Source organism: Haplochromis burtoni, unplaced genomic scaffold (assembly GCF_018398535.1).
Source record: "Haplochromis burtoni strain Fernald_Lab_line unplaced genomic scaffold, NCSU_Asbu1 Contig_136, whole genome shotgun sequence".
NCBI classification, from domain to species: Eukaryota; Metazoa; Chordata; class Actinopteri; order Cichliformes; family Cichlidae; genus Haplochromis; species Haplochromis burtoni.
This window is the reverse complement of record NW_024582497.1, coordinates 743,148-759,548: the sequence shown is the minus strand read 5'-3', so window position 1 is coordinate 759,548 and position 16,401 is coordinate 743,148. Positions and strand designations below refer to the sequence as shown.

The 16,401-nt window shown below is 42.7% G+C and overlaps 1 protein-coding gene across 2 annotated transcripts in view; it reads left to right on the top strand.

The window, feature by feature from the left end:
* Positions 1-16,401, top strand: part of LOC102294278 (phospholipid-transporting ATPase ABCA1) — a 184,842-nt gene that overhangs the window by 105,353 nt on the left and 63,088 nt on the right. For both annotated transcript variants that reach the window (XM_042224376.1, XM_042224377.1), the window contains exons 33-35: positions 7,485-7,579; positions 10,810-10,915; positions 15,438-15,512. In XM_042224376.1, coding sequence (XP_042080310.1) covers positions 7,485-7,579; positions 10,810-10,915; positions 15,438-15,512 — 276 coding nt within the window. The remainder of the gene's footprint in view (positions 1-7,484; positions 7,580-10,809; positions 10,916-15,437; positions 15,513-16,401) is intronic.

The following is a 16,401-nucleotide window of genomic DNA, read 5'->3' as shown; positions in this document are numbered from 1 at the left end:
ATTTGTCTGCGATGCATCACGAATATGAATTTAACCAAACATTTGCCACCCACTTTCATTTTCTGGCAATCAATTATTAGATAAGGCACGAAGAAATTAAAGTAAGATTGTGAGAGACAAGCCAGGAATATTTCCTAAAGACAACCAAGCAGCGATTTCTGCAGAAGTGAGTGAACAGTGAACAAAAACAGCTTAAATAGTAGCTTTAGTTTCTTGGACATTAGGGAGGTATTTTGCTGGGAAAATAGCTTCATTTAATTGTTAAACACTGCAGTTTAGTTTTTATACAGGATTGCAAAAAGGTCATAGACATTGTACACAAGTTTCTAATCAGGAAAAAAGGGAAAAGTGTGACTTTACTATCATGAAACGCAGAGATTGAGGAGCCAGAATGCAGACTGTGAAGACAGACTGAATTAACTAAAAGCAAACCTTTATTTAGGCATATGCAGATGATAAAAACAAAACGAAGCCAGGAAGCAAACAAAAAAGAATACAGGAACAGACACAACAAACGACAAAGGGGAGACAAAACTATTATATACACACAGACAGAGTAATCAGGTAATTGAAAAGAGGAGGGTGACGAGACGAAGCTGAAAACAATCCAGACAATCAAGACAAGAGGAGAGAAGCAAACTAATGCTTTGTTCCCGATGCCTCGGAAGTTGGACGTTGAAGCTCGGGATTGACGTCACTCAGTTTGCTTCAGCAGTAAAGTCAAAAAAGCTAGGAAAAAACTGACTTCTTTACTTCTTAGCTAAACCATACGTGCAGTAAATGCACATCAGAACAATACTTAGTTTTGTGTACGTAAAAACACTGCGGCAGCACGTCCTGGTCAATGCTTTGTAACAACAGCGATGCAGCAAATTAAAAGTTTTATCCTTTCACTGCTGTTTACTTTCAGTGCCGTCTTGGATTATCGACTCAGGGTTGGTGGAGATGCTCCAACCGTCCGGGTTGGAAATCTCAGAAATTCAGTTTAAATACGACCTACCTGGAAATTTGCACAATCCTCGTATCTCCCATCCTAAGATTTAGTGCTGTGGTTGAGGGTAAAAGTTACACATTAATTATTTAAAAAATAAAATGTTTGAATTGCAGGGGGAAAAAAGCTTGTTATGATGTAAACACAAATATAGTAAATTGTTAGTGAGTTTTTAGTTGTGTAAGAGCCGATATCCCACTGTTAAACCTGCACAGGTGCTTATCCACTTCTCTTGTATAGAACTGTGACCCCTAGCCCTCGACACTTCGTTCTCCAACCTCTGAAGCCTCCCTGCTGTTAACTGCAAGTCTACCAGTGGGTCAAAACATAGGCTTTAGTGTTTGGTATACAGTGTAGTACATAAGGTCGTGGCCACTCTCTTAGTGTTACCGTCCACAGTGGTATCCGGTACGAGCATCATTTTTCACGTGGAGAATTTCTGCCTGTGACGCTGTGACGATTTATAATATCATCACAGATACAGAGATATCCGGACATATATAAACAATTGAACTTCTGCATATCACGTCCTCGCTGCATCGTTTACCTGTTGACAGTAGCAGGTTGCACTAAATTGATGTTACTCCGAGGCATGGACCACCCGTGGAAGCCGAACACATCATGAGGATGTGTTCCCTTTGCCCGGAAAGCCTCCCATGTTGAATAAATCATGACAAAGCGTGCTGGCTTCACAGTACTTTTCTTTTTTATCTTTCATCCTGCCGAACCTCCGAATATGCCCTTGAGAAACTACAGAAAATACAAAAGAGAAAAAAGCGTGGACATGGCACCGCAGGAGGTAGTGTGAAATCATTGTTTCCATGGTAATGGCAGGCAACAGTAAGCCCTCTATCAATTCTAAGGTATTGACTCTCATTCGCTGGTGATATTTAACCTTCACAGATGAATAGGCCGTCATGCGTGCGGAGGAATTGATAAAGCCGCCACTTTCAATGTATTACGATTGATGTCTTTATCATTTGGAGGCTGGCCTAACTACGGCTTGTTTGCAAATTACTCTCCTTGGCCTCATCTATCAGGCTATTGAAGTAGGGCATTGGATGGAGGAAAAAAGGGATAATTCTACATGGGAAATACAACTAGTATTGTGTAACTTTGCTTCTTGGTTTAAGAATTTGCTTAAAAACAAATGCCTTCAAGTGTTTGTTGAACTGAATTTATAATGTAACACAACCCCTGACTTCTCGCTGGTCTGTTCAGTGAGGGTCGGCGAGTCCGCTGTATTTGCAGCATCTTATGTAGTAATTTATTCATGCGGTTCAGTGAAACAATAATGAATCCATAAACCTTACATATGAGGGCACGTTTTGTCTCTGACAACAGCTGTTGAAGGAATAAATCCAGTTAAGTGCTGATCAGCTCCAAACCCCACCAGGTCATCCTCAGCCAATGGCGAACGCAGCATACTGGCACATCCTTTCTCTGCGGGACCCTGCAGATTTGTCACTTTGACTCCAAGCGCACACAGATTCATTTTGGTGTAAAACGACCTGTCCATGGCCTCCTTCTCAGCAGAAAGCAAGAGATGCTCGAAAACAAAAGCAGAAAGGTCATTGACTCGTGAGGCGAGGCAAACGGAGGGTGAGGAAGTCCCTTTGTTGCAGCTAAACAGAAGGAAAAGGGATTTTAGATGAAATTCTTTCACCAGCTTGTATGCTTGCAGCTCATTCTTTCATGTGGGGCTTTTGGTTGTGGTTAGTAGGTGCCTGTTTGTAAGCCAGGACCGTTAGCTATTAGCTAATGCTCCTGTTCAGCACAATTTAAACTGATGTGATCCTATTGGACATAATCATGCAGGACAATGAGTATGTTGAGCTGAAAAACGTCGCTCATGTATGTGCTGTGACACGGGTACACGTACAACCGGCCACCTGCCACTAGCAACACATCAGATTATAATGAGCTGAAGGAGCTCACAACAATGTAGAAGTTTGTGTGTATGATGATTCAGCAATACATCGCTTCCCTTTGTGCTACCATGACGTTATGATTATTAACTCATTCACTGCCAGCCATTGGCAGTGAATGAGTTAAACCCATTGACTCATGCACTGCAATTGACGGCTATAGACGTCAATGGCAGTGAATGAGTTAATACATTTAAAGTAAACCAAAAGTTTAAAATATGCAGTACTGTGCAAAAGCCAGACTTTTTTCCTTTTTGTGATTTTTTTTTTATTTTTTTTTTTTTAAGTCCTTCAGCCTTTCTGAAAATCTTTCGGCGCTTTTCTTGGGACATTCTTTACTTTTTCTCTCATGTTCAGCCCAGTTTTTGTATCTGACCAATGGTACACCAGAATCAATTTTAAATAGCATCTTTAGGCACTTTGTTCCGAGCAGCCGCTTGCAAAAAAAAAAAAAAAATCATTTGTTCCCATTTCTTTAGTTGAATCTACAAAAAAATGTCAAAGAGACACAGTTTGACAGATATAAAATTGTATTTTTGCACCAACAAGATGATTCCCAAAGAGCTATTAAATGAAAAGTTGACATGTGTCCTTAAAAACTTGAGGAAATTGGATAAGTGAAGGACAAAAGAAGAACTATCAAGCCTGATAAAAAATATAACTACAGCAGATGAAAATTATCTGAAAGTCATGTCCTTGAGAAATATGGGGGAAAATCTAGCAAAGACCTGACAGAGGATGTGAGAGATGCATCGTCCTCTTCAGTGGAGGGACAAAAGGGGCTGAGGTATGCCAGATTACACAGGAGCTTGATTGGAAATCATTGACAACGGTTTTTATGGAGTTCTGAATCCAAATGTGACATTCTTGAATCAAATCATTGATTGCAGCACCGTTAGCTAATGGTGTTAGCTGTGTTAGTTAGCACTAACTGTGTTAGTTAGCGGTGTTAGCTATTAGCCATTAGCTGTACGTTGAGTATCTACAGCCATCTGTAAAATGGCGTTTGGCGCTAACTTTGTTAGTTAGCGGTGTTAGCTATTAGTCAAAGGAGCTTGCAAAGAAAAGCGTCTGGACTTCTTTAAGTTGCTTGAAGACGTTTCACCTCTCATCCGAGAAGCTTCTTCAGTTCTAAGGTCAAATGGTGGAGAGTCCCAGATATAAACCTAGTGGGAGTATCCCCCCACAGAGGGACAAAAGGACCCCCTGATGATCCTCTAATCGCCTGAGCCAAGGTGTGAAACTGGGTGTGGGTCCCAATCAGCCAGAGTTTCGGGTGAGTTCATTGTGAAACCTGGCCCCACCTTATCATGCGAATTCCTGAGGTCAGATGGCCCAGGATGTGAGTGGGCGTTAAGGCGTCTGGGGAAGGGATCTCAAAACTGGATTATAGATGGCAGAGAGTTGGTGTCGTAAACCCCCGCCTCTGTTCAAAGATGGTCGCTCACAGTGGACATAGATGCTTCTTTCACTCCTCTTTCAAACCATCTGTCCTCTCTGTCCAAAATGTGAACATTGGCATCCTCGAAAGAGTGTCCTTTATCCTTAAGATGCAGATGGACTGCTGAGTCTTGTCCTGTGGAGGTGGCTCTTCTTGACTGAGAACCTTCACAGACATGTTAGCTATTAGCCATTAGCTATACGGTGAGTGTCTACGGCCATCTTTAAAACACGGTGGAGGCTCTGTCATGGTTTGGGGCTCAAAGAAGTGGGAAGAAGTTCTGATTGGCAACAGCTTCTTTTTTCAGCATTAAATGAGTAAAAGCATACCCGGATAGAAAAGCATACAGCTGAACACTCTCAGTCATGGATTAGCCTCCCCAGAGCCTGAACTTTAACATTATTGAATCATTATCTTCTTCCATTACACAAGTATCATCATGCATTGACACTTGCGGTAGTATTAAATGTTGCAGAACTGCTGTATTGTAATGCTATTGATTGTTATAGTGAGCATTGTGATACTGTGGCATGACTAACTGTATTCCCCATTCTCCACAGTACTCAGTGGCAAAACAGGTGACTGTACGATTTGACATATTTAAGCAAGGAAGATTCTTCCCCGAGATTGCTTTTCTTTGTGCGCACCAGATAAAACTCACCTTTGAAGAGCAGCACGATGTAACCGGTGGCAAGATTAATATGAACACAGCACGCTCTCTTATCTCTCCAGTGCTCGAGTATGCCAGCTCATTCAACAGATTTGATTACTCCTCAGTTTACATTTCCCTCACCCCTTCTTGCTTACCTAGCTATCAAGCTGGAGAACTGATGTCGTGCAGAATGCCAAACAGACTGAAGCTGTTTCCAGGTAATGAACAAGAGATGCAGACCCAGGTATTACACAATCGCATAATGTCCCCATTTCAGTCTTTTTGATGGGGGATATGGACGAAGGCCAAAATAATTAAACCCATGCCGACTGTATGCCCGGGTATAAACTCATTGTACACACAGTGGAGTGTAAAGCTCTTTTTTTTTTCCTTGGTTTTGTTTGTTTCTCAGTTCCTGTGGCTTTTTCGAAAGGGAAGCATGTTTGTTCAGAGATAAACCAAGGTTGCTGTGCTGTTCCTCCCCCTTATCTCTGATTCATAAGCCAGATGGGTCCTCTTCTTCCTCTACATTCTCCTTCTGCTTGTTTTTTTTTTTGCCTTGCAATTTGAGTTCTCCGCCTCCTTTTCTTTCTCCCATGTCCAATTTTGAATTTAGCCTTCCATCTTCCATAAAATTCTCCTCCTTTGCTTCCCTCTCCCATTTGATTTTTAACAGTTTCTCTAATCTCTCTTCAGAGCATCAAAAAAATCAAAAAACTAATGATTTGGTGCGTTTTAGAGCGATTCATGGACGCAGAGCCTTTTAAAGCAGCGGTCCCCAACCCCCGGGCCACGGACCGGTACCGGTCCGTGAGTCATTTGGTACCGGGCCGTGAGAGTGAGACTCGGGTGTGAAATGTATGGTTTTCAGGGTTTTTATCGGTTTTCAGCGTTATTTTGTTATCGTTTTTATCGTTAATTCGGTTTTCCTGGGTCTTTTCACGTGTGTTATGAATAAATCTTTTTTTTCGGTACCAGGTACTAGTTTTATTTTGTTGTATTTATCCGCGACACCTTAAAGGCCGGTCCGTGAAAATATTGTCGGGCACAAACCGGTCCGTGGCGCAAAAAAGGTTGGAGACCGCTGCTCTAAAGTAATCTGACATATAATACAAGTGAGAAAGAATGAGTGTAATATGTATAGAGGTACATACTATGTTTGCCCAAAGCTCACACATCAAGCTGTTTGTACACAAGGGCAGATAACCAGTGTAGCTGGGGTGGGTGGTGTTGGTAAACTGCATTTCAGTCCAGGGGTCTCAATTGCACTTTATCAAGGATCACTCTACTAATTAGCAGTGTTAGCTCTTTAAATAAGCAGGGCTAAAGCAGCTTGGGGTCGTTTTGTGTGTGTGTGTGTGTGTGTGTGTGTGTGCATCACTCTGCACAAGGTGGAGTGTATTCATAGCAATGTGTCGCACCCTCGCTTAATTGGTTGTTTGAATGTACCCATTTATCCACAGAAGGGTATCTAATTAGGGTCCTTTGACATTAGAAACAGCTTTCCCCAGCTTTGGCAGGGGTGTAGATTTCAGCCAGGCTTCCCATAGCTAGGCTTAATTGACTATTATGATAAGAGTTGGGGGGAATGTGCTCCACGGTGGAGTGGATAGATACCACATGCAGAACGCTCTCTAGCTTTGTTGGGGTTTTTTAATGGATGAGTTTTTTCTGGGGCGGGTCAGCCGGAGTCTGCCTGTCTGTCTGTGGTCAGCCTTTCCACTCAGGATGCTCCACGGCACGCGGGCAAAGCAAAGTGCTTTTATATCCTTTCAGACAGTAAATAAAATAAAAGCCACTGCACCTGTTTTGCATGAGCCTGCATCAACAAACATTGCCTTTAGGTTATCTCTGCATTATTAAAGCTACACAGTGTTTGGGAAAGGTCTTCTGCATCTTAAACTCAAAGCTGCTCGAAGCCATGTTTCTATATTAACGATGGATCGCCTGACTCAGTACAATGCACAGAGTGTCAGTGGTGCTGACAAACCCGCGGACGATTATTACCGAGTAGTTCCATGGGGCATTTTCAGCTCATCGCTTTGCTTTTATGGTCTGCAGCTTTAACGTGTCGCTCTGATGAATCTCATTTTTAGCAGCAGGAGGCCGTTGCCTTCAGTGAAAATAAAGGCCTCCGATCACCCCAGCTGTCCAGCAGAAACAACAGCAAATCAGCAAGCAGCTTCTATTAGCAGGGTCGAAAGGAGAGTGGCTATTGCAGCTACATTCGTCAGCTGGCCAGAAACACGTCTCTTAATATATCTGTTTGCTAGCACCTCCCCGAACCAACCAGTATGTTATTGGTACGGGGAGGTACCAATAACATATTTATGAGGTGATAAATCTGAGTCGGTCTTGTTTTTGGTGCCACCAAGTGGTCCAGAAAACACTATTTTGACCCAAATAACAAACCAATAGTTTTTAAAAAATGCTTCAATTCAACTGTTTTGTTTTTTTTTGTTTTTTTCACAGAGGATACAGAACACGACAGACACCTTGCTGAATTTAACCGGACGGAATATGACGGACTTCCTGGTCAAGACTTTTGAGAAGTCTGGTAAAACAAGGTAACGTTTATAACTGTGTTTGCTGTTGTGAATGGCGGTGTGTCTATCTTTAGAAGATCAGCAACGGTAACATGAGCAAAAGGTCCTGCACGTCGTGCTGTCGTTCCCATCCTCGTCGTTATGCAGTTATCGTGTTCGAGCAAATCCTGCCTGGCCGCTCTGTGATGCACTCTCCTTAACCTGTCATCTCAGTGCGTGAAACCATAAAGAGCAAACTGTCAGTGAGAGGAATGATTAATTGTAAGCGTTAGGCTGGTGTGTTTGCTCAGCCCTGTTTCATCACGATTCCAGAGCGTGTTGGACATGTACACGTATTTCCTCTGTGCAGTGTGTGCTCGTGCTGTATATGTATAGCACAGGGGTCGGCAACCTGCGGCTCTTTAGTCTTTATTTTGCGGCTCCAGGTGGTTTGGGAGAATAAATTAGAAGTAATTAGCTGAAGTGTCTTTTATTTGTGTTTAGTTCTAAATTGGAAGATTATTGTGATTTTGAAATATAAAAACAAAATTATTTCTTATTATTTTTTCATCGCGCAAAATAAGCGTCACACTAGCAGAAGCCGGTGTACTCGCCGAAACGCCGTGCATATATCGAGACTTTCGACCCCAGGTAGGCCAATTATGGATCTTCGGATCCACATTATGTCGGCAGCTCCACCGTGAACTATGTTAAAAACAAACACCGCTCACGCCTCACAGACGACAGCTTACAGTCCTGCATAAAGATGAAAGTGACTTCGTACCACGGCAGACCCGCTGCTTTTCAGCATCTCTTTATTGACCACTTTTCACACACGGTTGCTGTACAGACGGCTGTAGCTTTTCTGCTCACAGCCCGACAACACAACCGCAGAGAGAGCACAGACGTTAAGGCGGCGAGGCGTGATTGCGGGTGCCGCTCAGGTGCGTCCGCCTCCCCTGCAGCGGCGCTGCAGACCACGCCCCGCCACACACATTAACCAGGTAAAATACATATTTAGGCAGAATTTTGCAAATGTATATTTTTCATTTTTCAGCAGCATAGTGCTTTTTTCTAATTACTTTTTAAAAGTCAGGCCAAGGCTCCAAAAGCCCAAAGGCGATATAAGGGTGGCGGCTCACAACAGTTTTTGTTTGCTGGATCATTTTAGTCCAGCTGGGTGTCTTTCCTTTTGTTATATTTCTTTAAGAGTTCAAAATGTGTTAATTACATAAATAAAATGTAATTTTCTCTGTAGCACTTCATGGATTTCATAAGCAACACACCTTAGTTGCTCTGTGGATTCTTTTAAAAAGCAGTTAAAAACGTTTCTGTTCAAACAAGCTTTTTGTTGATCTACATATTTTATATTCTTTACATTATTTACATTTGATCTGTTAAAATGTGTATAATTTCTATTGATTGTATTGTTTATTTTAATATTTGTGTACAGCGCTTTGTGACTGCTTGTCTGTGAAAAGCGCTTAATAAATAAACTTTACTTACTTACTTTAGTTGTTCACATAAAGCATAAAGGTAAAAAAACAATATATACAGTGTTATCTTCATTTTAGATTTTAAAAAGTATTCGCGGCTCCCAGTGTTTCCTTTTGCGTGGAAACCGGGTCCAAGTGGCTCTTTGGGTGTTAAAGGTTGCAGACCCCTGGTATAGCATATGCGGCGCGAGCGCAAGAATGCACATCCACGTGTGTGTGTGCGTGTGCCCAGGGGTGTAAACGTGAGGGGTGTATTGAAATTGTCAACTTGCTGTGAGCCTGGAAAAAGCGATAAATTGAAGCATCATTTTCATCTGCAATTTTGGAAAGCTGATAAAAAAAAGCTCTTCCTTCAGGGCAGAGAAAAAATTGATGGACAGAGTCCAGATGGAGCTTCTAAGGCAGGGGTGTGAAACACAAGGCCTGGGGGCCAGAATCTAGCCGGCAAAGATTCCAATCCGGCCCACTGGACAGCTTTGGGAAATGTGATCGAGGGGATGAATTTGGAACTTTTTATAGACTTTTTACTGTGTTTTCATAGGGTTTTCCTGCTGGTAAATTCATATACACCAAACTAATTGAGTAAGCAATTATAATAAATAAATTATAGTTACAATTTACGATTTACTGTTGAAATCTGCTTTTTTCCCAAATGGTCCCACAGTTGAAAAGCTTAGATTTCTTAGAATTTAAGTCCAAAGAGTCACACTGACAAATGTCTTTCCTTTGCTACAGCAGCATTTCTTTATCACGTTGACAAACTCTTAAAATTGCACTTCTTTATTGTCTCTACTTCTTTAGATATTTAGATAAATGCGAGTTAAACTTCTCTACACTGACGGGGCGTTTACACTCATCCAGCCAACGATGTAAAATGAGTTTGACATCCCTGATCTAAGCGGTCGATTTGCCTTTAATTTGTTGGAGATAGTAGCTCATTTCCAGATTCCACATTGGAATTGATACCAATATTTATCATATAAACGTCGGTGAACTTGAAAAAAATAGTTGTGAACGCAGCTTGGAGTGCTTTAATATGGCCTGTAACATGCTAATGAGCAAGCAGCATTGGCGTGACTCTGAGGGGGAGCCACAGCCGCAGGTCCCATCATCACAATGTTATATCACAAGCTGACCTCGAAAAGGTTTCACTTAAAAGTAATTTCACGTAGTCATTTTCCGGGGCGCCTCTGTAGCCTTAATAGTAAGGATGCAAACCGAGCAACCGAATCGTCCCCGATTTCACTGCCGGCTGCGTGGACCCTCCAGCCTTACTCCCCCACCCTCACTTCCTGTCTATCACCACCGCTGCGCTCAGATGAAGGCGTCTATACCAAACTAATACAAATGTTATAAGCAGCGATGCGAGTTGTCTGTTTTATTGGATCGTATTAAGCCCGTATGTCTAATGAATGTTTCTTAGGCAATAACTTGTGACACGAGCAGAGTAATAATAGTGTTTCACATTTCTCCTATGCCCCTGATATAATGAGGACCTAAAAAAAAAGCGAGACAGAAATAGTGTTGTGAAAGCTCAGGGTGAAAAAACCGCATGTAGTAATTACAGTGTGTGTGTGATCATGCTGTTGGGTGGGGGGATGTGCTGAGGCTTCCCTATATATGTGTGAGTTAATTCATGTGTGATTACCATGATAACTGCACATGAGGTCTTAGCTGATTTGTTGATTTATTTGCACAGGCATGAAAGTAGATGCCTTTAAAGAGAGAGAGAGAGTGTGTGTGTGTGCATTTCTGATTACTTTCCTGACACTGCAGGTACGGAGGGATCTCCGTCGGAGCAATCAACTCTCAAGTTCGTGTGACGGAGGCAGCAATCACGGATACATTCAGAGATCTAAAAGGCCTATTCAGTTCAGCTCAGGTATGTGATAAATATTGGCATTCACAAAGTCAAACTTGTTGATACCACTGGATTATTTGAATTTCTTTTATGGTGTAGAAAAGTAGTACAATGTAGTGCAAGGCCAGAAGTTGTACTGTTGGAAAATATCCCATGGGCATCTACAAAGACACACAAAACCTTGAAATTAGTTTTTTTTTTTTTTCCATCTTTCTGTTCCTGCACCACATACTGTACATAAAAATGATGGCAACAAGAAAAGACCTGCCTCAGATCAGCAGTGTGATGATACCTGAAATGTCTTTGAAAAAGAAGAAATTTGTTGCACTATTTGTTCATCCTTTGTAAGAACATTACAGGCATGGCTCAAGGTCACGTGAGTCTGGTCTGCAACTTTGCTCTAGAGTCAGTTATCCACCCAAATATTACAGGCATTGCCATGAAATCTTCCAGGCAGACCCCCCCATGCTGACTCCTGTTAACATTCTGTATTTTGAAACCAAGTGCCTGCAGCATCGGACGCTTTACCACAGACATTGTACCTAGAAGCCTTTGAAAATCCTCATATAATAATATAACATAACATTATAATATAATATAAGCACATTCTAACTGTACTATCACACTTTATTTAGTAGTACATTAATGAGACGCAACAAGCTGTGGCCTACTTTGTATCAATTTAGACAAACTTGTAAAAAGCACCATAAAAACACTAGTCTACTACACCTCACACAGAAATTGACCTTATTCAAGCTCCACAGCAGCGTCAACACAGACATAGCACCACACATCCCAAACAGCAAAGCGATTTTAATTCCCAATAAAGTTTGCAATATATGACTAAATGAAATACCCAGTAATTAACAAGTGCAAACGTGGATAAATTTGTTATTATTGTGCATTAAATGGTCTTATAGCAGCTGGTTACACACAGTGTCACATATACAGTAATGACACTGTATGTAACATATATCGCACTTTCCCAATATAACAGTATGTCAAACCACACCACCCTATCTCTTCTCCCACTTGGATGTTGTTTGGACTCCTGCGAAATTTCTCTTGGATACGTCGCCGACACTTCGGTCCCATACAGGTTAAGACACGTCACCTCACCCTCCAACCCAAGCCATCCAAATAAACCCATCTGGGCTCTGAGTTGCGATATTGCAACTATGTGACCTGCTGCGTGCTGACTTGAGTTCACAGTGCAGTTTTCTTGTTATAAGCAATAACTGACCCTCTTATAAAGTACAGCTGTGTTAACAAAAGACCCTTTAAATATGTTTCCTTCAAGCGCACCATTTAAATTTCTAATAAAGTATATAATCATATAATTGGATCTCACATTGTTCTAGGTAGTGCATTACTACTGATTAGGCCTTAATTTAAATGTAAGGTAGCTAATTAGGATATGAGCATGTTTATTTACCGTCTAATAAAGAACATTTTCATCCTAGTTGTGTTTCGCTTGATTCAAAACAAGTTTTATTACATTCAACATAAACCGATTGCCGCTGAAGTCACGACAGATTCTTCTAAATTTCTACTTTTTAATCTACTGTCATAATCAGGATATTTAACATGTCCAGCAGGTTGATTTATAACTAGAACGCTTCAAAGCTACTCCCAACACTGCTTCCAGGTTCTCCTTGAACCTTTATCAGTGTAAAAAGTGCCACAGCCGTCTTTGTATAAACATTGCTTCGGTGCTCATTCATCTATAGAAATGACAAATAAATAAACCGCAAGCCATCATCGGCGTCGTGTTACGACCCAACGCTAAATGTTTGTAGCAGTTTTGTGAGTGAAGAGGCTGCTCTCCCTCCTGTCAAGGCTGCGGCTCGCCGCTTTTATTTCGACTGCGCCGCTCCTAATTGGAGCGTTGAGTTCTTTATTCAGACAGCTTTGTATCTTGGATACCGGTGATGTCACTCGCGGTGGACTTTTGGACTCCGCTGATTTCTCGAACAATTGAGAGAGAGGACCGAATTCAAAAGGAAGGAGGAGGTTTAATTCCTTCAGATCCATTTTGTTGAGTGTCCATGGCAACAAGCTGCTATTGTCTGAGCGCCGCTGTGAATAAATCGAAAAATCTTGTGCACAAGATCGCACAATCCGGCAAATCCGCTCCCCATACCGCATTACTTAACCTTCTTATTAATGAAGTTCATTCAGTTTCAGGGTTTTCTTTTCTGTATTCTTTAACTTCTTCCATTCAGTCTGCTCAGTGCCTGCATCAGGACTCAAACTCTTAGGAATGTGTAGTGTTTTCTTAAATTTCATGCCCACTCACTTGTCACCTCCCCGTGCCTCTCCCTCTGTCTCGCTCCCTCAGAGTCTGTCGTTAACATTTTAAATTTTGGACGTTCAAACTACACCGTCGCTTTGCCCCCGGGGGTCTCCGGTCTCATCCCTCACCGAGGCTCTCTCCTCTTGTCTCCCCAGAACCTCGACGCTAATGTGACTTTAATTTGTGCAGCAGCGATGATGTAACTCTAATGGCCGGGCATTAGCCGTCCCAGCTCTGCATTCCTTGTTATTAAAGTGCTACACTGTCCTTGGGAAATGTCTGCTTCTCTTCTGCTGCTCCTGCTGCTGCTCTGCAGGCGTTGCGACGTGAGACTCTTAACTGGAAGTAACGTGTTTTTGCACTCGCAGCCACCTGCGCCAACTGGGAAGTGGGCTTTGAAATTTCTGTTTCATTGCATTTTCTATGTCTAGCAGGTAGAAAATGGAGCTCTGAGAAGCAGGAGGCGATGGGAATGGAAAGAACAAGAGAGGCTGTGCGGTGGGAAGTGTATAATTAAGAACCCCCACCCTCCCCCCGCCTCAGAGGAGCCACTGTTTCATGTAGATAGCGTTAATGATACGCAGCTCCCCGAAATGCTTGCGTAACCCATTTTTATTATTTAAATTATTCACAGGAACAAGCCCCTTAATTTAATAAACTGTAAACTTCAGATTCCTGGAACACACACATATTAACACACTTGCCACACAGGCCGTTTGACCGCTGAACTACGCGGGCCGATTTTGGAAAAAGTCGCCGCACACTCGAGTGGCTTTATTGCCGCGTCGTGAGCCACTGCACCGATGGGGTCCTCTGGCCAAACCAGCCTTGTCATTGTCCTTGAGCGGGGGAGAGTTTGTCAAGGATTAGACGCGGCCAGCCGCTGGCAGGCACACTTCTCATCCCGTCCTCAGCGACGGCTAATCCTCAGGACGGCTTCCTATTTGGAGCCACTTGGCACAACTCAAACCCGAGTGAAGGGAAAACAGGAAACACGGGCAGAGGTCGCCCGTGCTGCTGCTTTAGGACGAAAGCAGAAGACTTGTTCTCCGCCTCGAGTATGAATAAGTAATGAGCTGGAACAGAGGGGGATGTTATTTAGCGCTCTCCTCTTATTTCAGGGTGCATTGCTGAAATGATGTGTAAACACTGTGTTTAGGCGCAGATGTGTCCAGATGTTTCTAAGGCCAGCCACAAGGTGCTAAACAATTGGATGAGTTTTGAACAGAGAGAAAAAAAAAGAAAGAGGCAGAGTATGATCTCCTCGGCCCGTTGTCCTCAGGTAACCGTCTGAGCTGAGCGGCTGGAGAGATCTCTTTTCTCCCCCCCCCCTTCCCACTCCCACTCTCTCTGTTTCGCTGCAGACAGCCACTCACACCTGAGCACCTTCCTGCATTCTCGGGATGTCTTTCTTGATTTTTCTCCTCTTATTTTTCCCCGCCGCCCCGCCCCTCGCTCTCCAGTTGTCACCTGCACTTTGCCTCCGTAAACCTCTCCTCCTCACTCCGTGCCACGTTCGCTGCCCCTCCTCTTCCACAGCCCCTCTGATGAAGGCAGAAGTCCAACAGGAGGTCCATTTGCATTTATATCACACATGTAATGTGCTCAGTAGTCTTATGGCCGGGGCCGAACAGCATGGTATCAACACGACACTTTGGGAATGGCACGCCTGTCATCTCGAGCCCTCATCCCAAGGCTCATTTCACATGAAACATGAGTGCAGCAGAGGAGATTTTAATGCAACCTGTCCGGGCTACCATCGCTCTCCCTCCCTCCCATTTTCATCACCTCACCACAAAGCCCGGCTGACACTCTGAAAATCATCCCTGTGCTTGTGTTTTATTTGTAACTAAACCCTCTCCCACCCCCTTAAAGCCGATTGGTTCATTTGGTATGTAGGCTGCTAGTGCTAACTGTGAATCTTTGTGCTCATCCCATCTTTTACAGTTATTTTACATAATTTAATAAAGCAGTAATGTCGAAAAGAGCTGGGGGAGGGGGAAGTAACAAGAATAACAAGGGGACACCCCCAACCTTAACCCCACCCCCTCCACCGCCACCCCTCAAGTCGGAGGAAAATAAATGGTTCAGCACACCCCCAAAAGGCTCCCTGGAAATCCTGATTCTCATGTCTCTCTCTCCCTTCTCCCTCATGTTTTTGCATTTCAAAGAGCAGCGGTGGTCTTCCGAGTGTGTCCAATTAAGTCTCCCAACTCATTTCTTATTTCTTGTTTTCCTCTTCATTAGGATAACGTGACTGATCAGGTCTACCAAAGCGCTGAGACGCTGCTCAAGAACCTGGGAACCAGGGACAACGTCAAGGTATTGTTGTGAATGTACATTACACCGAACACGGGATGAACGTTTAACGACCGCAGAGGTGAAATCAGCCTCGTGCGGTGCAAAAACAGGCTACAGAGGCAGCGAATACCCAAACACAAGGCCACCAACTCATCTATCTCACTCAAGCCAAATGCTTGATATAGAATTGTGATGCTTTAACTGCATAATGAGCCTCATTGTGGGTTAAGACCTGTATAACTGAATTTAAATCAAAAGCAGACAGTGCTATAAATAATTTAGCAGCTACATCCTGGTGATTTAGTCTCTAACTAAACTAAAGAAAAAAATGTGATCACTTGTTGCTATTCTGAAGCCTTTCTGTTCTGCTGTGCTAAACGTAAAAAACCCACAAAAAAACCTGCTAACCCAAACTTGAGCTTTCCAAGCGGCGATAAATGAATTTGTGTTTCCATTTTCCATCTGGTAATGAATTAAAAAGGAGTCTTGAAGTAAGTAAGCGCGCTCTGCGAGTTGAGTACATTTGTGTTTAATGCTGAAATACTGCCGAAGCTGTCCTATAAAAGTGTCTCACACTTATATTTCTCATTCTGAGGGAAGAAAATTTGCTTCTCCCCCAGAAGCACTTTGATGCTTAAAGTAGTTTCAGAAGTGGAAATGTGGCTTGCCATCATATCTTACATATTTTTCGCTCTATCACCCTCATGTATTTAGCAGACAAGCTTAGCTTACGATCTGTTACCTCGCATACATCAAATGGTATTTTAGCTGTAGACCTTTCAGAAACTGCTGGATGGGAGGAAAAAAACAAAAAACAAAAAAAACAAAACAGAAAATAATATCTATTTTTGTCGATCTCCTCTTGTGAGATACAAGAAGAAAGGAGAACACAGCAGCAAGCAGACAGAAA